This window comes from Oncorhynchus tshawytscha, linkage group LG01 (assembly GCF_018296145.1).
Source record: "Oncorhynchus tshawytscha isolate Ot180627B linkage group LG01, Otsh_v2.0, whole genome shotgun sequence".
Classification (NCBI taxonomy): Eukaryota; Metazoa; Chordata; class Actinopteri; order Salmoniformes; family Salmonidae; genus Oncorhynchus; species Oncorhynchus tshawytscha.
In genome coordinates, this window is record NC_056429.1 from 7,417,887 (window position 1) to 7,438,591 (window position 20,705).

The window sequence follows — 20,705 nt, forward strand, 5'->3', positions numbered from 1 at the left end:
TGGTTAGAGTGTAGAGGTGGCAGGTAGCCTAGTGGTTAGAGTGTAGAGGTGGCAGGTAGCCTGGTGGTTAGAGTGTAGAGGTGGCGGGTAGAGGTGGCAGGTAGCCTAGTGGTTAGAGTGTAGAGGTGGCAGGTAGCCTAGTGGTTAGAGTGTAGAGGTGGCAGGTAGAGGTGGCAGGTAGCCTAGTGGTTAGAGTGTAGAGGAGGCAGGTAGCCTAGTGGTTAGAGTGTAGAGGTGGCAGGTAGCCTAGTGGTTAGAGTGTAGAGGTGGCAGGTAGAGGTGGCAGGTAGCCTAGTGGTTAGAGTGTAGAGGTGGCAGGTAGCCTAGTGGTTAGAGTGTAGAGGTGGCAGGTAGAGATGGCAGGTAGCCTAGTGGTTAGAGTGTAGAGGAGGCAGGTAGCCTAGTGGTTAGAGTGTAGAGGTGGCGGGTAGCCTAGTGGTTAGAGTGTAGAGGTGGCAGGTAGCCTAGTGGTTAGAGTGTAGATGAGGCAGGTAGCCTAGTGGTTAGAGTGTAGAGGTGGCAGGTAGCCTAGTGGTTAGAGTGTAGAGGAGGCAGGTAGCCTAGTGGTTAGAGTGTAGAGGTGGCAGGTAGCCTAGTGGTTAGAGTGTAGAGGTGGCAGGTAGCCTAGTGGTTAGAGTGTAGAGGTGGCAGGTAGCCTAGTGGTTAGAGTGTAGAGGTGGCAGGTAGCCTAGTGGTTAGAGTGTAGAGGTGGCAGGTAGCCTGGTGGTTAGAGTGTAGAGGTGGCGGGTAGAGGTGGCAGGTAGCCTAGTGGTTAGAGTGTAGAGGAGGCAGGTAGCCTAGTGGTTAGAGTGTAGAGGTGGCAGGTAGCCTAGTGGTTGGTTAGAGGTGGCAGGTAGAGGTGGCAGGTAGCCTAGTGGTTAGAGTGTAGAGGAGGCAGGTAGCCTAGTGGTTAGAGTGTAGAGGTGGCAGGTAGCCTAGTGGTTAGAGTGTAGAGGTGGGTAGAGGTGGCAGGTAGCCTAGTGGTTAGAGTGTAGAGGTGGCAGGTAGCCTAGTGGTTAGAGTGTAGAGGTGGCAGGTAGAGATGGCAGGTAGCCTAGTGGTTAGAGTGTAGAGGAGGCAGGTAGCCTAGTGGCTAGAGTGTAGAGGTGGCGGGTAGCCTAGTGGTTAGAGTGTAGAGGTGGCAGGTAGCCTAGTGGTTAGAGTGTGGATGAGGCAGGTAGCCTAGTGGTTAGAGTGTAGAGGTGGCAGGTAGCCTAGTGGTTAGAGTGTAGAGGAGGCAGGTAGCCTAGTGGTTAGAGTGTAGAGGTGGCAGGTAGCCTAGTGGTTAGAGTGTAGAGGTGGCAGGTAGCCTAGTGGTTAGAGTGTAGAGGTGGCAGGTAGCCTAGTGGTTAGAGTGTAGAGGTGGCAGGTAGCCTAGTGGTTAGAGTGTAGAGGTGGCAGGTAGCCTAGTGGTTAGAGTGTAGAGGAGGCAGGTAGCCTAGTGGTTAGAGGAGGCAGGTAGCCTAGTGGTTAGAGTGTAGAGGAGGCAGGTAGCCTAGTGGTTAGAGTGTAGAGGAGGCAGGTAGCCTAGTGGTTAGAGTGTAGAGGAGGCAGGTAGCCTAGTGGTTAGAGTGTAGAGGTGGCAGGTAGCCTAGTGGTTAGAGTGTAGAGGTGGCAGGTAGCCTAGTGGTTAGAGTGTAGAGGAGGCAGGTAGCCTAGTGGTTAGAGCGTTGGACTTGTAACCGAAACGGTTGCAAGTTGATATCCCCGAGCTGACAAGGTACAAATCTGTCATTCTGCCCCTGAACAGACAGTCAGTTAACCCACTGTTCCTAGGCCGTCACTGAAAATAAGAATTTGTTCTTAACTGACTTGCCTAGTTAAGTAAAAGGTTAAAAAAAAAAACTTTAGATATCACTAACTGGGCATTTCAGCTGAGCGATTTTGAAAAGGAAGAAAATAAATTCACCCAAAACAACTAATTCACACTGTAAAATAACACGAATACGTGATAAATATCTTGTTCAGTGTGGAGACTTCTTATCTGTTGTCTTATATAGAAAATAATTATGAACATTTCTAAATAAATAAAAAGTCATTCTCTGCACCAGCGTTCCGAGCCCGTTTCCAGACCTGTTTGTGCTCTATAGCGAAATCCACATGACAACAAGCAAATATATGACAACACAAACAGATCTGGGACCAGGCTATTGTTCATATAGCATCTTCATAAAATGTGTGTGTGTGTGTGTACTAGACTATATACCTCATTGTCCCTCTTCTTCTTTTCCTCCTCCATTCTTCCCTGCAGGTTTTCCTCCAGCCGGTCTTTGTCCTTGCAGAGTGAGATGTAGCACTCCTGCACTGCCACCATCTCTCCATTCACCTCACACAGCTTGGCTCTATCCAGAGAAGAAAGGATTATCATTGTGGGTGAGGTTATACAGGAGACCTCTTAAAAAAACTGTTCCCGACTGAGATAGCAGAGTATGGTTTATATGCTGACCAGCAGACACTTTTACTCGAAGCGACTTACATGCAGGTGGCAGGTAGAGACTTACAGGCGGCAGGTAGAGACTTACAGGTAGAGACTTACAGGTGGCAGGTAGAGACTTACAGGTAGAGACTTACAGGCGGCAGGTAGAGACTTACAGGCGGCAGGTAGAGAATTACAGGTAGAGACTTACAGGTGGCAGGTAGAGACTTACAGGTAGAGACTTACAGGTGGCAGGTAGAGACTTACAGATGGCAGGTAGAGACTTACAGGTAGAGACTTACAGGCGGCAGGTAGAGACTTACAGGTAGAGACTTACAGGTAGAGACTTACAGGTAGAGACTTACAGGTAGAGACTTACAGATGGCAGGTAGAGACTTACAGGTAGAGACTTACAGGTGGCAGGTAGAGACTTACAGGTAGAGACTTTACAGGCGGCAGGTAGAGACTTACAGGCGGCAGGTAGAGACTTACAGGTAGAGACTTACAGATGGCAGGTAGAGACTTACAGGTAGAGACTTACAGGCGGCAGGTAGAGACTTACAGGCGGCAGGTAGAGACTTACAGGTAGAGACTTACAGGTGGCAGGTAGAGACTTACAGGTAGAGACTTACAGGTGGCAGGTAGAGACTTACAGGTGGCAGGTAGAGACTTACAGGTAGAGACTTACAGGTGGCAGGTAGAGACTTACAGATGGCAGGTAGAGACTTACAGGTAGAGACTTACAGGCGGCAGGTAGAGACTTACAGGTAGAGACTTACAGGCGGCAGGTAGAGACTTACAGGTAGAGACTTACAGGTAGAGACTTACAGGTAGAGACTTACAGATGGCAGGTAGAGACTTACAGGTAGAGACTTACAGATGGCAGGTAGAGACTTACAGGTAGAGACTTACAGGCGGCAGGTAGAGACTTACAGGCGGCAGGTAGAGACGTACAGGTAGAGACTTACAGGTGGCAGGTAGAGACTTACAGATGGCAGGTAGAGACTTACAGGTAGAGACTTACAGGTAGAGACTTACAGGCGGCAGGTAGAGACTTACAGGTAGAGACTTACAGGTGGCAGGTAGAGACTTACAGGTAGACTTACAGGCGGCAGGTAGAGACTTACAGGTGGCAGGTAGAGACTTACAGGTAGAGACTTACAGGCGGCAGGTAGAGACTTACAGATGGCAGGTAGAGACTTACAGGTAGAGACTTACAGGTGGCAGGTAGAGACTTACAGGTAGAGACTTACAGGTGGCAGGTAGAGACTTACAGGTAGAGACTTACAGGTGGCAGGTAGAGACTTACAGGTAGACACTTACAGGTGGCAGGTAGAGACTTACAGGTAGACTTACAGGTGGCAGGTAGAGACTTACAGGTGGCAGGTAGAGACTTACAGGTAGAGACTTACAGGCGGCAGGTAGAGACTTACAGATGGCAGGTAGAGACTTACAGGTAGAGACTTACAGGTGGCAGGTAGAGACTTACAGGTAGAGACTTACAGGCGGCAGGTAGAGACTTACAGGCGGCAGGTAGAGACTTACAGGTAGAGACTTACAGGTGGCAGGTAGAGACTTACAGGTGGCAGGTGGCGACTTACAGGTGGCAACTTACAGGCGACAGGTAGCCTAGTGATTAAGAGCGAAAAGGTCGCTGGTGTTCGAATCCCCAAGCTGACTAGGTCAGAAATCTGTCGATATGCCTTTGAGCGAGGCACTTAACCTCAATTGCTCCTATAAGTAATATGCGATCACTGCGGGAATTGACCCCAGGGCCAAGCCGTTGCCACACACAGGAGCCCTTACTGTAGCTGTTGTATCTGCAGCTGGTGGTGTGCCGTGATGTCATCAATCTGAGCGGTGTGTTCCAGGGTGAGTTCTGAACGGACACGGTTCACTACGTCATCTCTGAACTGCTGCTGGGTTCGCTCATACCTGGACCACACACACAGAGACACACACACAGAGACACACACACACACACACACACAGAGACACACACACACACACACAGAGAGACACACACACACAGAGACACACACAGACACACACACACACAGACACACACAGAGACACACACACACACAGAGACACACACAGAGACACACACAGAGACACACACACAGACACACACAGACACAGACACACACAGACACACACAGACACACACAGACACACACACACACACACACACACACACACACACACACACACACAGACACACACACACACAGACACACACAGAGACACACACAGACACACACACAGAGAGACACACACAGACACACACACACACACACACACACACACACACACACAGACACACACAGACACACACAGAGACACACACAGACACACACACAGACACACACACACACAGAGAGACACACACAGAGAGACACACACAGAGAGACACACACAGAGAGACACACACAGAGAGACACACACACACACATAGTAATAGTTCAATGAGTCATTACACACCTGCACAGTCGCTCATTTTCCCATATGATGACTAGTATCCATTAGGAAATTATCTGTGTTATACAGCACACCAGCTATACAGAGATACAACTATTCTCTCTCTAGGGATGCCAGGACACAGACATTCACATATCTGCCAACCGCAACACCCCAGACTAACCTCTGAGCAGCCTCCTGCTTCTCCTGGTCCAGTTCCTGAATCATCTCTCTCATCTTGGTACACAGCTCTGAGTTAGCCCCCTTCACTTTCTCCTCCCTCTGCCTCAGCTCCACGTTCTTCTTCTCCAGCGTCTGGGATGAGGACCGACAGAGAAACAAATATGAGAATGTAACACCGAGGTGGGTGCTGGAAAAAGCTGTTGATAAATCATAATAATAACGCCATTTAGAATACACTTATCCAAAGCAAAGGAACTCAAATACATACATTATTTTTTAATACATATGGCTGGTCCCGGGAATCGAACCCACTAAATCAAATCACATTTTATTGGTCACATACACATGGTTAGCAGATGTTAACGCGAGTGTAGCGAAATGCTTGTGCTTCTAGTTCCGACAGCGCAGTAATAACCAACGAGTAATCTAACCTAACAATTTCACAACAACTACCTTATACACACAAGTGTAAAGGAATGAATAAGAATATGTACATATAAATATATGAATGAGTGATGGTACAGAACAGCATAGGAAAGATGCAGTAGATGGTATAGAGTACAGTATATATATACAGTGGGGAGAAAAAGTATTTGATACACTGCCGATTTTGCAGGTTTTCCTACTTACAAAGCATGTAGAGGTCTGTAATTTTTATCATAGGTACACTTCAAATGTGAGAGACCGAATCCAAAACAAAAATCCAGAAAAATCACATTGTATGATTTTTAAGTAATTAGTTGTTAGTTGTTATATATTATATAATAGTTGTTCTCCCCACTGTATGAGATTAGTGTAGGTTATGTAAACATTACATGAAGTGGCGTTATTTAACGTGACTAGTGATACATTTATTATATCCCGGCGTAGCAAAAGCACCGTGCTCTACCAACGGAGTTGTCATGAGACTTCAGTTCAAACAGAGATACCATCTTCACACTACCGTGTCAAACCAGAACTACACTTGATGGGCTTGTCACAGATTGGTTGAGCTCAGCTTGGTGCAGCTCAATAGTGTGAAAAGCCTTCTAGAATCTTTATCAAATGAGGAATAACCTCGAGGCGTTCTTGTAGGAGCTGCCTGTCCTCCTGCAGTCTGGACAGCTCTTTCTGGGAAGCTACATCTGGATGTGGGTCCATTGGTCTGGTTTCTGCTGTGTCTCTGGTCTGTTCCTGGTCTAGCTGGGACTGTAGCTGGGTCTGAAGCTGGGTCTGAAGCTCGTTCACCTGCAAGGATGGGATCCAGACATATGAACTTTGATTATGGGGGTATGTGGGTTTTAATTATACACTCGAGGATGAATCCGAAGAAGAGGGAATTATCTTTATTTCATGTTTATTTAACCAGGAAAGAGCCTTGAGTTTAGAAACCTCTTTTGCAAGGGCGACCTGAAAATCCTCAGGAAAAAATAAAATCCCATCACTAACCTGTCCCTGTGAGTCCCGTAGATGGTCCTGCAGCTGACTGATCCTCTGCCTCTTTCCCTTCAGACTGGCCAGACAGCGCTGTAACTCTGCTCGGAGCTCCTTCACAGCCAAGTCCTCCTTCTCTCTGGGCAGCTTTGGGTTGGGCTCAGACACTCCCAACAGAGGAGTGCTTCGGGACAGAAGGCCTTTTAATCCAAATCAATATACAGACCGTGCAGAAGTTTGTATTATGTGTGTGGTGCTTGCGGGATTTGAACCAACGACCCTGGCGTTACAAGCACCATTACCAACTGAGCCATGCTGGACCACTAACAATACACCTGATAAAGTATCTTAATAGATAAGACTGGCGGTCTGGAGCTGATTAAACTGAACAGGGTTGGGGCCTCAATTCTTTTTCAATTCCAGAAAAATAAACTGATATTTTAACATTAATTTATTTAAACTTCCTGAATTTGACTGAAATGAAATGGAATTGACCTCAACCCTGAAACTGAAACCAAATAGAAACATGAAGTTTATGTCTAAGGGCACCAACAGTCAAGTGTTACATTGCGTACCTGTGAATTCGTCCGTTCTCACAGCGAGTCTTCTTGATCCCCAGGTCTACATAGGAGTCAGACAGCTGGTTCTCCCAGATATCTCCTCCGGTCACCTCAACAGAGAGGACTCCATGTTTCACAACAGACTCATACAGACAGATCTGCTCCTTCAGCTCAGACAACTCCTCCTGAGATGGAGAAAAAAAAAATGGAACATAACATATTATAACTGCTATAATAAGGCATTAGAAATAAAGCCTTATATATAAACAGGTAGTAAAAGGTTGATCTGCACAGTCAGATCCTGTAGAAACCAAGAGGTGACAGACGTGTTATAACCACTAAAGAAGGCATTATAAAGTCTCATGAATGCTTATAACAGGTATTATTAAAGGTTGATCTGCTGTAGAAACCAAGAGGTGACAGACGTGTTATAACCACTAAAGAAGGCATTATAAAGTCTCATGAATGCTTATAACAGGTATTATTAAAGGTTGATCTGCTGTAGAAACCAAGAGGTGACAGACGTGTTATAACCACTAAAGAAGGCATTATAAAGTCTCATGAATGCTTATAACAGGTATTATTAAAGGTTGATCTGCACAGTCAGATCCTGTAGAAACCAAGAGGTGACAGACGTGTTATAACCACTAAAGAAGGCATTATAAAGTCTCATGAATGCTTATAACAGGTATTATTAAAGATTGATCTGCTGTAGAAACCAAGGAGAGCGGTTTTACATGATATGTTTACAATATTTAGTTACATTTTAACTCAACAAGTGAAGCAGAAATAAAAAGTAAAGTGTTTGCGTGATAAACATTTTTTCAAATTTCTACATTTCTGGATACAAACCACGGGAATACCTGCAAGGCTTTGTTCATGTTGTCACTCATGGTCTTGGCTGACTGAGTCTGTTGTAGTTTCATTTGCAGCTGGCCCATCTCCTGGACTGAACCTAAAGGACAAACAGGTGATTGACAGAGGGGGCATCGACAAAAGAGTGGTGGACAGAGGGGGCGTCGACAAACAGGTGGAGGACAAACAGGTGGTGGAGGACAGAGGGGCGTCGACAAACAGGTGGTGGACAGAGGGGGCTTCGACAAACAGGTGGAGGACAGAGGGGGCGTCGACAAACAAGTTGTGGACATCAACAAGCATTTCCCAAGGTGGTGACACAGACGGACACAGACCCGGACACACACCAGTCTGTAGCAGTTTGGCACACTGCTGCTGGCTCTCCTGTAGGCGCTGTGTGAGAGTGTTGATGACTCCTGCTCTCTCCACCTGCTCCTCCTCTCTCCGTCTGTCCTGCTGCCTCACCTGATCACGCAGACCCTGGACCACCTCCGCCTGGATGATACCACAGCCACTGAAGTGGTTAGTCCGGGATTCACCGACAGCAATGTGACAACTCTTAGGTTCACAGTCTATCGTGACCCGAGATTACCCAGGACCAATACAGCAAATTTCACCACGGATTATTTTAAAGCCTTCGGTTATAATTGATTCATTACATTGTCATAAGCATGTATGAACCTCTTACAATGTCTCATTAGCTCAAGATAATCCAAATAATCAAGATAATCAAGTGTGATACCAAAGAACAAACGCTAAGTGATCATGTTTACTGGTTAATATGGAGGTCAACATCAATTCCACTGGGCCCTGACCTGTTCTTCCAGGGCCTGATCGCAGGTGTCCAGTCTCTGCTGTAACACCAGCAGCTTGGCGTCGTGCTGCTCTCTGACCACTGTTAGGTCTCTGTCGTGTTGCTCTCGGAGTCTCGACAGACTGTCTGACCGACACAGTTCTGTCATCTGCTGCTGCATGCTGTCCACCGCTGCCTCCGCCACACGCTGCTTCTTGGTGTTCTGGAGGGAGATACACACACACAGAGACACAGACACACACACACACACACACACAGAGACACAGAGACACAGACACACACACACACAGAGACACACACACAGAGACACAGACACACACAGAGACACAGACACACACAGAGACACACACACACACAGAGACACAGACACACACAGAGACACACACACACACACACACACACACACACAGAGACACACACACAGAGACACACACACACACAGACACACACACACAGAGACACACACACACACACACACACACAGACAGACACACACACAGAGACACACACACACACACAGAGAGACACACACACACACACACACACACAGAGACACACACACACACACACACACACAGACACACACACACAGACACACACACACACACACACACACACACACACACACACACACACACAGAGACACAGACACACACACACAGAGACACAGACACACACACAGACACACACACACACACACACACACACACACACACAGACACACACAGAGACACAGACAGACACACACACACACAGACACACACACACAGAGACACAGACACAGACACACACACAGAGACACAGACACAGACACACACAGAGACACAGACACACACACACACACAGACACACACACACACAGAGACACAGACACACACACACACAGAGACACAGACACACACACACACACACACACACACACAGACACACACACACACACACAGAGACACAGACACACACACACACAGAGACACAGACACACACACACAGAGACGCACACACACACACTTGTATTCCCGCAGGCTTATTCTCACCACCTCTCCCATAGCGTGCACTGCACACTCCCCATTGTGAATCTTGGGGGGCAACCATAGTGTCTATAACAGGGCTCTCCAACCCTGTACCCGGAGAGCTACCCTCCTGTAGGTTCGGAGTCAAAACCTACAGGAGGGTGTCTCTACTGTAAGTGGCTATGGATAGGAGTCTGCTAAATGACTCACTACTGTAAGTGGAGCTCTGGATAAGAGTCTGCTAAATGACTCACTACTGTAAGAGATTCTGCTAAATGACTCACTACTGTTAGTGACTCTGGATAAGAGAGTCTGCTAAATGACTCACTACTGTTAGTGACTCTGGATAAGAGAGTCTGCTAAATGACTCAATACTGTAAGGGGCTCTGGATAAGAGAGTCTGCTAAATGACTCACTACTGTAAGTGACACTGGATAAGAGAGTCTGCTAAATGACTCACTACTGTAACTGACTCTGGATAAGAGAGTGTGCTAAATGACTCACTACTGTAAGTGACACTGGATAAGAGAGTCTGCTAAATGACTCACTACTGTAAGTGGCGCTGGATAAGAGAGTGTGCTAAATGACTCACTACTGTAACTGACTCTGGATAAGAGAGTCTGCTAAATGACTCACTACTGTAAGTGGCGCTGGATAAGAGAGTCTGCTAAATGACTCACTACTGTTAGTGACTCTGGATAAGAGAGTCTGCTAAATGACTCAATACTGTAAGGGGCTCTGGATAAGAGAGTCTGCTAAATGACTCACTACTGTAAGTGACACTGGATAAGAGAGTCTGCTAAATGACTCACTACTGTAACTGACTCTGGATAAGAGAGTGTGCTAAATGACTCAAATGTAAATAAATACGGTAGGCCGACTCATTAGGTTCTTAAGAAATAAAATAAATGTTTATTCATATCATGTTTCTTTTGACTTTGCCTAAAATTAATAAAACGATTTATGGTGGTGGTGTAGACTATATTACATGGATTTATTAGACTTTTTCAAATGTAAATGTCAGTGGCTTGTAGGCTGTGTGTGGAGGCCTGTAGATGCTAAATGTGTTTGTTAATTAAGGGTCAATTACCGCGATACCAGGACAATAACCGGCTGACAAAATGTCATGACAGCCACAGCCCTCGATACAACTTTCTAATCCAACTGACTAGAAATTGAATACAGGTCTCCCATCAACAACCCAGGTGTAAATGCAACCCAGGTGTAAATGCAACCCAAAATACATTATCGTCATGGTAACATCAACAGACATCAACCGTACCTCATGATCTCGGTCAGTAAGAGCCTGAACCTGCAGCTCCAGAGACGTAACGCTAGTCTGCAGCAGCACCTCTCTCTCCTTGGCCTCCTCCATCACTCTGCAGGACTCCTTCAGACTCACAGCCAGACCCTCCTTCTCATCTGGCAGGAGAGAGAAACATCTAGGTATTCAGGTGTGACAGAGTGCATTCAGTTCTGCCATGAGACGGCCTGGAGCTCACAACTTTCCACAACAAAACACACCGCACAAAGCCATCCCCTCTTAGCCAACAGAGCAAGAGACTCCGTTGAGCGTCGGTTGTCTAGTAGGATTCAGATCTAAGGAAAACATGTTACGGGTGAGTTTTCACTTCCACTACACACGCTCGTGACAATTCATGAAGTGGGTCAGTAGACTGAGCTAACTAGGTAGCATGCTAGCATCTGGTTTCAGTGTCCACACACCTCTCACAATGGCAAACTGATGCTCCAAGTATCTCATATTGCGTCTTGAATCCTCCAGTTTCTGCTCCAGGTCTTCGATCTGTCTCAGCTGGGCCTTGTTGAGGATCTGGAGCTGGGCTAGCTGCTGAGTGTCTGCAGTACCTGGGACACACGCAACAACAATTAATCTCCTATCTTATCAATAAACAACAACAGAACAGGTCAAATTTTCCATACATCCTAGTAAAATATCTGAAAAAAAGAAAGAAAAGAAATGTCATGTAATTCTTTGGCCAACTTTGTCAAAGATCATGAATATCCAACCAAGACAATGTGAAAAGACTTACTCTGTGCCGAGTCCAGGAAGTCTCTCTGCAGCTGGTCATAGTGGTCGTCAAGCTGCTGGTGGGGGACCTCGGAGTTGAACATCTTGGGCTGAATGGCAGGCTGGTAGGGGTTGTAGTTGGCCTTATAACGGTCTCCTGATCCCACACTGTCAAACTTCTACAGGAAGACAACAGAACAACAGTGAGACAATAAATCAATTTGATCAGCCCAGAGACGCATTTCAATGCATTAATACTGGTAACATGATTCTAATTTTGTTAAATGCCACATTTCATGCAGTCACATTACTGTCCTTAAAAACATGATTTATTATTTTTAAATATAAAATAAATCGACTCGTCAAAATCTTGTTGAATAGTTCCAATAGAAGTCCAATGTTTTACAAAATATGGCAGCCGATACTGGATAAATGGTCTAGTCCCGCTTCATAACTGGGTTGACCATCTGCTGCTACTCTGTGCTGTAATGCTGCTACTCTGCTTGTAATGACTATATGCTGTCTTCTTATACATGTACCACCTAATAGGATTGTGTTTTATTCTGTGTATCTGTGAGTTAAGTTTTGTTTTGTCCTCTAAATTGGCCATCCCATTCAACAGTACAATGAATGTCATTGTTAGTATTGCTGTCTTTTTATTTAATTTTCTATTGGAAAATAATAAACATTATAAAAGTTTTAAAATCTTGTTGAAGTAAAAAAAAAAAAAATTTTTTTTTAAAAAGTATGACCCCACTCACTTGGACATGTTTCCTGCTGTTCTGATCCTCACCAGCGTAGTTCTGCTCGTCCCTATGGCCCCCCACTACTCTCTGGTACTCCACCCCAGGGAGAACAGCCCCACGTGGGTACAGCTCATCTCCATACACCCCTTCCTCCGTGGAGAAATCAGGGCCGGCTGCTGCAGACTGCTCAGTACCTACGCTGGTGTATGTGCAACCCTCACCATGGCCATAGTGCTGCTCTTCCTGCATTTGAAGAGAATAGATATGTCTCTGGCTTATAATTTAAAACATTGGGGCTGGTTTCCCAGACACAGATTAAGCCTAAGAAACATTTCCAAAGGAGATGAACATCCCTCGAAACATCTTTTTAGTTCAGGATTCGTCTTGGTGATTTATTAGGGCATTTCAAGTTTTTTTTTTAAAACATGACGTACATGCTGGTACTCAGTCAGTCCTTGCTGGTCCCAGGCCTGGGGGTGACTGGCATGGTTGGCATGGCCGTTGATCTGCCCAACGACAGCAGCCTCCTCGTAGGGGTACTCTTCATGGTAGGAGCCGTGGTCATAGTCCTTCTCATAGTTCTGCAAAGGACAATATTGGTTTCCCTTGAAAATATGTTGGAAATAACACGTCCCTGGATATTACACTTTACACAAGACCTCGATATGAACCCATGACACACATTCATCACTGACAAGGAAAGTATTGTTTGTTGAAATGCTTACTTCTTCACGTGAGGCAGGTGTTTGGTGATCGGCCCATTCAGTTTGTTGGTGATTCCACGTAGGCTGTTGTGATCTGAGAAATCAACACAAAAATAAAAATAAGTCCTACTAGTCCTACTAAAAAGGTGTATGGAATGATGATCAATACAAACGTACAACTCATCTGATTAAACTATTTATTGTTTGAGAAGGACAGAACATTTGAATAACTTGTGAATAATTTGTGTTCTGCATTATCCCATGATGGCTATTAGCCTAAATGTGCCAACATTCAAACGTGTGGCCTACTGGGCAATGCCACCTAGCGGGCAATGCCACAGGCTGGTGCACATATACTACACCATGTGTGTGAGTACAAAGCCAGACCACACTTCCCCCTCGGCTGCAGCAACTACTATTCTCCCTCTGCTGCAACTACTATTCTCCCTCTGCTGCAACTACTATTCTCCCTCTCTATTTCATCTCCGTCTCTGGCTGAAAAATAAATAACCTTACCTGTTCTGTGTGTCTGGGTTGCTGCAGGCAGAGCAGTCCAGCTCAGGAGAGGAGGAGTCTCTGCTGTCCTCCAGCATGTCATCGGGCAGGTCAGTGAGCAGCTTGTGGAGCTAGAGAAGAAGAAACACAACAAGTGGACTCACTGTGTGGTAGTTACCTTGGTTACGGAGTTACACATTGACACAGTCTAGGAAAACAGTGGGGGCAACCGCTCAAACAGTTCAACGAATTCCCTCAGCCAGGAGTTATAGAAAAACTGGAGAATGTTCACCGGACTGCTTAAAAGATAGGTATTTATTTCTAAACAAACAAATACCAATTTTTAAAGTGCATCTTTCCTCCAAAATCCAACATGTGAAAATCATTTTTCCATTTTCACTGTAGTCATTTCTGATTTGACACAAACTGCATGAAGCAAATAACCTCCAGCGTTGAGGGACCAAACAAGCCAGCGTTGAGGGACCAAACAAGCCAGCGCTGAGGGACCAAACAAGCCAGCGCTGAGGGACCAAACAAGCCCGCGCTGAGGGACCAAACAAGCCAGCGCTGAGGGACCAAACAAGCCAGCGCTGAGGGACCAAACAAGCCAGCGTTGAGGGACCAAACAAGCCAGCGCTGAGGGACCAAACAAGCCAGCGCTGAGGGACCAAACAAGCCAGCGCTGAGGGACCAAACAAGCCAGCGCTGAGGGACCAAACAAGCCAGCGCTGAGGGACCAAACAAGCCAGCGCTGAGGGACCAAACAAGCCAGCGCTGAGGGACCAAACAAGCCAGCGCTGAGGGACCAAACAAGCCAGCGCTGAGGGACCAAACAAGCCAGCGCTGAGGGACCAAACAAGCCAGCGCTGAGGGACCAAACAAGCCAGCGCTGAGGGACCAAACAAGCCAGAGCTGAGGGACCAAACAAGCCAGAGCTGAGGGACCAAACAAGCCAAGCGTTGAGGGACCAAACAAGCCAGCGTTGAGGGACCAAACAAGCCAGCGTTGAGGGACCAAACAAGCCAGCGTTGAGGGACCAAACAAGCCAGCATTGAGGGACCAAACAAGCCAGCGTTGAGGGACCAAACAAGCCAGCGTTGAGGGACCAAACAAGCCAGCGTTGAGGGACCAAACAAGCCAGCGTTGAGGGACCAAACAAGCCAGCGTTGAGGGACCAAACAAGCCAGCGTTGAGGGACCAAACAAGCCAGCGTTGAGGGACCAAACAAGCCAGCGTTGAGGGACCAAACAAGCCAGCGTTGAGGGACAAAACAAGCCAGCGTTGAGGGACAAAACAAGCCAGCGCTGAGGGACAAAACAAGCCATGCGTTGAGGGACAAAACAAGCCAGCGTTGAGGGACAAAACAAGCCAGCGTTGAGGGACAAAACAAGCCAGCGTTGAGGGACAAACAAGCCAGCGTTGAGGGACAAACCAAGCAAGCGCTGAGGGAAACCAAGCCAGCGCTGAGGGACAACAAGCCAGCGCTGAGGGACAAACAAGCCAGCGTTGAGGGACAAACAAGCCAGCGTTGAGGGACAAACCAAGCCAGCGCTGAGGGACAAACCAAGCCAGCGCTGAGGGACAACAAGCCAGCGCTGAGGGACAAACAAGCCAGCGCTGAGGACAAACAAGCCAGCGCTGAGGGACAACAAGCCAGCGCTGAGGGACAAAACAAGCCAGCGCTGAGGGACAACAAGCCAGCGCTGAGGGACAAAACAAGCCAGCGTTGATGGACAAAACAAGCCAGCGTTGAGGGACAAAACAAGCCAGCGCTGAGGAAAACAAGCCAGCGCTGAGGGAAAGCTTAGCTCCTCCTCACCTAATGTCCAACAGCAACTCTTCACTAAGTAGGGCGTCACACCCAGGCGAACAGACTCCCACGACAGGTTTCCCTGACAGCCATCAACATAAATACACGCGCTCTACACTACCGAGAGCGACAGCCCTGAGTGAAGAGTAAGGCTGAAAATGCACCCTATTGCCTTTAGTTAACTTCCTTTCTGACCAGCCATGCTCAAATGTAATGTACTTACTATAAAGGAAATAGGGTAGACTGTAGCCTGAAGTAGACTGTAGCCTGAAGTAGACTATAGCCTGAAGTAGACTGTAGCCTGAAGTAGACTGTAGCCTGAAGTAGCCTAAAGTAGACTGTAGCCTGAAGTAGCCTAAAGTAGACTGAAGTAGACTGTAGCCTGAAGTAGACTGTAGCCTGAAGTAGACTGTAGCCTGAAGTAGACTGTAGCCTGAAGTAGACTGTAGCCTGAAGTAGACTGTAGCCTGAAGTAGACTGAGTGAAGGGAACAGGAAAAGGCAGAGACAGCTACTTACTTCCCATAAGGACTGTTGGATGTTCCTCACATTTTCCACCGTGTCCTCAATCATAGGAGGCATATCCCCCAACCAGAGCAGAACTCACTAAAAATGTCCCACTCGGGGAGTTATCAACAGAAGTGAGGAAACGCATCAACTTCAGCTCCCGAGCCACATGATTCCAGTCTGGTGTCGCCACACAGAGGATCATTCTTGTGTGACGATGAAACATTCGAAGGCAATGCGGCCAGACATGTTCTAGGCTAGCCCTGTGTCCCCAGTCAGTCGGCTCTATTGTTGGTTCTCACACACATCATACAGCCTGGTTAACTGGAGCAGACCCAACATTTTTCACATGACTGACTTTGCGCATAACAGCCTCTTGTACGTACAGCATACAAGCAAAAATGTAGTCAGTTCTCTGTAGAATAAATCCAGTTTTTTTTTTAAACGCAATGTTAATCCAATGATAATCCAGTCAGGGTTTCAATAATCCAGCCATGCTTGATCTAGTCTGGTAAAATGCAACTCTAATGTTTTATAATCCATAGAGTGAGCGGTCTGGTATAGTCAAATCTAGTTGAACACAACCCTGCTCCAGCTTCACTCTACTGAGAGAGTGAGAGAGACAGAGATATTATGATGTTTAACTTTAAAAATAGAGAAAATACAGAGCAGAGCTAGCTTCACTATGACAACAGGCTGACAGCCTTTCACCTGCCTGCCTGGGTCAATAATATCCCAGCTCAGCACAGCACAGGTAACAGATTTAGGTTGAACAGAGCAGATGGCTGAGAGGTGAGTAACACACCGAGCATGCCTACATCTGATTGTATTTCTAACAAACCGCCTGCTCCAAAGAAAATGCCAGGCTACATCCTAAAGGCTTACCCTCCTCAAGGTTCCCACTGTATAGATACCCTCCTCAAGGTTCCCACTGTACCCCCCTCAAGGTTCCCACTGTACCCTCCTCGAGATTCCCACTGACCCACTGTACAAAACAATCAGTAAATCTGACCCAGGCCCTCTTCAGTAAATCTCACCCAGGCCCTCTTCAGTAAATCTCACCCAGGCCCTCTTCAGTAAATCTCACCCAGGCCCTCTTCAGTAAATCTCACCCAGGCCCTCTTCAGTAAATCTCACCCAGGCCCTCTTCAGTAAATCTCACCCAGGCCCTCTTCAGTAAATCTCACCCAGGCCCTCTTCAGTAAATCTCACCCAGGCCCTCTTCAGTAAATCTCACCCAGGCCCTCTTCAGTAAATCTCACCCAGGCCCTCTTCAGTAAATCTGAAGAACATGTCTATCATAAAAAATAAAAATACATTTTAAAATTAGACATTTCACTGTCTATGCTCAACCTTGGCAAAAGCCTGTGTTTTCCAAAGAAGCGTTTATTAACATCCCTTCAGATGAGCCCTGACTAACGTGGTTACTAAATATGCTGATTAAGTGCGTCGGCATAGCTACTGTTTTTCGGTGTCCACATCACTAAGAATCTATCATGGTCCACAGCACAGACACACACACACACACACCAATACAGTCCTGAGGTGGGCACGACAACACCTCTTCCACACTCAGGAGGCTGAAAAGATTTGGCATGGGCACTCAGATCCTCAAAAAAGTTCTGCAGCTGCCCGACTTACAGAAAACGTTTGACCTCTGTCATTGTCAACAAAGGGTATATAACAAAAGTATTGAGATAAACTTTTGTTGTTATTGACCAAATACTTATTTTCCACCATAATTTGCAAATACATTCATTATAAATCCTACAATGTGATTTTCTGGATTTTTTTTCTTCATTTTGTCTGTCATAGTTGAAGTGTAACTATGAGGAAAATTACAGGCCTCTCTCATCTTTTTAAGTGGGAGAACTTGCACAATTGGTGGCTGACTAAATACTTTTTTGCCCCACTGTGTGTGTGTGTGTGTGTGTGTGTAATATATATATGTAATAATGACAATAACAACAATACTGAATGAACACTTTTATTTAAACTAATACATAAATAAAATCTATTTAGTCTCGTAAATAATGAAACATGATTTTTTTTTGGTTTAAATAACACAAAGACAGTGTTGGAGAAGTAAAAGTGCAATATGTGCCATCTAAAAAATCTAACGTTTCAGTTCCTTGCTCAGAACATGAGAACATATAATAGTTGGTGGTTCCTTTTAACATGAGTCTTCAATATTCCCAGTTAAGAAGTTTTAGGTTGTAGTTATTATAGGAATATTTCTCCCTATACCATTTGTATTTCATATACCTTTGACTATTGAATGTTCTTATAGGCACTATAGTATTGCCAGCCTACTCTCGGGAGTTGATAGGCTTGAATTCATAAACAGCACTGTGCTTCAAGTATTGCGAAGAGCTGCTGGCAAACGCAGGAAAGTGCTGTTTGAATGAATGTTTACGAGCCGGCTGCTGCCTACCACCGCTCAGTCAGACTGCAATATCAAATCATAGACTGAATTATAATATAATAAACACACATAAATACAAGCCTGTGGTCATTAATGTGGTCAAATCCGGAAACTATCATTTCGAATACAAAACGTTTATTCTTTCAGTGAAATACGGAACCGTTCTGTATTTTATCGAACGGGAGGCATCCCTAAGTCTAATATTGCTGTTACATTGCACAACCTTCAATGTTATGTCACAATTATGTAAAATTATCCTCGTGGAGTGCAATGTAATCGGTGCCCAAAAATGCTGATTGTTATGAAAACTTGAAACTCGGCCCTGCCGATTAATCGGTCGACTTTTAATTACTTGAACTCTGTGGAACATTTATTTGGGCTGCAATTCCTGACATGCAGTTAACTCTAATGAACTTATCCTCTGCAGCAGAGTTAACTCTGGGTCTTCCTTTCCTGTGGTGGTCCTCATGAGAGCCAGTTTCATCATAGTGCTTGATGGTTTTTGCGACTACACTTGAAGAAACTTTCAAAGTTGTTGAAATTTTCCAGATTGACCATGTCTTACAGTAATGATGGACTGTTGTTTCTCTTCGCTTATTTGAGCTGTTCTTGCCATAATATGGACTTGGTCTTTTACCAAATAGGGTTATCTTCTGTATAACAACCCTACCTTGTCACAACACAACTGATTGGCTCAAACGCAAAAGAAAGAAATTCCAAAAATGAACAAGGCACATCTGTTAATTGAAACGCATTCCAGGTGACTTGCAATGCTGTCTTCAAGGCAAAAGGTGGCTACTTAGAAGAATCTCAAATAGAAAATATATTTAGATTTGTTTAACACTTTTTTGGTTACTACATGATTCCATGTGTCATTTCATAGTTTTGACTTCACTATTATTCTACAATGTAGTAAAAATTGAATAAGAGTTAGGTGTCCAAACTCTGTATACAGTACCAGTCAAAGGTTTGGACACACCTACTCATTCCAAGGTTTCAGAGGAGTAGCAGCTACACTTCGATAAATAAGATCACCATGATCAAGAACAGATCAAATAAGGTTGACTGAATAATCTGCTTCCTACTCCAAGGATTCAATAATCTTAGCTAGACAAGGAAGCCTTGAAATGGGACGATAATTATAAATATCACTACTATCCCCGCCTTTACGGAGTGGCAACACAAGAGCTGATGTCTACTATCTGCAAAAACACTGAATTGAGGTCACACTGAAACCATTGTCAGACAACATAATAGCAACACTGTTTCATAGGCACATGATACATTTCTGATCCACTACCCTAGCAACAAGCAAGTTTATCAACAACAAAAAACAGTCTGTGTGTTAGAGAGAGAATGACAGAGTATTTCGTACCTCTTGCTCTCGGGCATAGTCCTCTGGGTCGTATTCCTCCTCCTCATGTTGAGTTTGCAGAGCAGCACTATCAAAGTCGATGGACATGATGATCAGTACTAATACTGAGAGAAGACCTGAGAAAGCACAAGGGAGCGCAGATGTTCATGACGTGGCTGTGTATTTGATTGACAGTGAGGGCGGAGGGCTCACGCAAACCACACACCTCGTATCAGAAACATTGTCATTATGTCTTTGGTACGACTCAAAACAACACCGAGCTAGCTAACGTTAGTCAATTAGTTAGCTGTAACGTTAGCTAGAAAAATAAACTGTTCGTTTGAAGAGTGATCAACACAGTCACTGATCACCTTACCTTTTGATTTGAAGTACAAGTGGATATCCGATGATAAATGTTGTCAGCGAGGACCAAAAAAAAAAACCTAATGTAAAACGTTACAAAACAGCAGATGCACATGATGCTGGGCAATGAATGATCGGACTGGTTAGCTAACATTAGCTAGCTAACATAGCAACCATTTACCAGAAAACAAACAAAGCATCGAACGACTGGCATGACGGGCACAGCTACCTAATAACGTACTAGTCTGACAAGAGTACAGTTTCGTTAACAGTTGCTAATCAGAACAAAACGTCTGCGTATATTTCATAAACAACTAAAGTTAGGTTTTCAATCTGTCTGGCTAATAATAGTAATGAACTTCCTGTGTTACGACTCGCGGCTCCGTTGAAAGCTCGCGCGCCCAAACAGCGGCATAAACTCTCCGACGCTGATTGGTGAATTCAACACGCGTCATCAAGCGACCCCCCACCAATGGCCATGCTGCAACACAGATGGGTTGTTGTAGTTGTTGCCGACAACCAAATCACCAACCTGGAAGTGAATGGAAATAATGCTTTGGGA

The 20,705-nt window shown here is 45.5% G+C and overlaps 1 protein-coding gene across 2 annotated transcripts in view; it reads right to left on the reverse strand.

The window, feature by feature from the left end:
- Nucleotides 1–20,534, reverse strand: part of cep152 (centrosomal protein 152) — a 36,838-nt gene extending 16,304 nt beyond the window's left edge. Inside the window, exons 1-18 of one of the 2 annotated variants that reach the window (XM_042324402.1) lie at nt 20,157–20,534; nt 19,802–19,917; nt 13,707–13,816; nt 13,212–13,284; nt 12,921–13,067; nt 12,502–12,729; nt 11,763–11,919; nt 11,437–11,577; nt 10,994–11,133; nt 8,703–8,903; nt 8,235–8,382; nt 7,896–7,987; nt 7,048–7,217; nt 6,488–6,656; nt 6,116–6,286; nt 5,061–5,191; nt 4,223–4,351; nt 2,207–2,342 (exon numbers count right to left, since the gene is read on the reverse strand). In XM_042324402.1, coding sequence (XP_042180336.1) covers nt 2,207–2,342; nt 4,223–4,351; nt 5,061–5,191; nt 6,116–6,286; nt 6,488–6,656; nt 7,048–7,217; nt 7,896–7,987; nt 8,235–8,382; nt 8,703–8,903; nt 10,994–11,133; nt 11,437–11,577; nt 11,763–11,919; nt 12,502–12,729; nt 12,921–13,067; nt 13,212–13,284; nt 13,707–13,816; nt 19,802–19,888 — 2,430 coding nt within the window. In that variant the 5' untranslated portion in view covers nt 19,889–19,917; nt 20,157–20,534. Of the gene's footprint in view, nt 1–2,206; nt 2,343–4,222; nt 4,352–5,060; nt 5,192–6,115; nt 6,287–6,487; nt 6,657–7,047; nt 7,218–7,895; nt 7,988–8,234; nt 8,383–8,702; nt 8,904–10,993; nt 11,134–11,436; nt 11,578–11,762; nt 11,920–12,501; nt 12,730–12,920; nt 13,068–13,211; nt 13,285–13,706; nt 13,817–16,013; nt 16,345–19,801; nt 19,918–20,156 lie in introns of those variants that run through there. The other variant, XM_042324444.1, reaches the window with a different exon arrangement.
- Between the last annotated feature and the right edge of the window lie 171 nt (nt 20,535–20,705).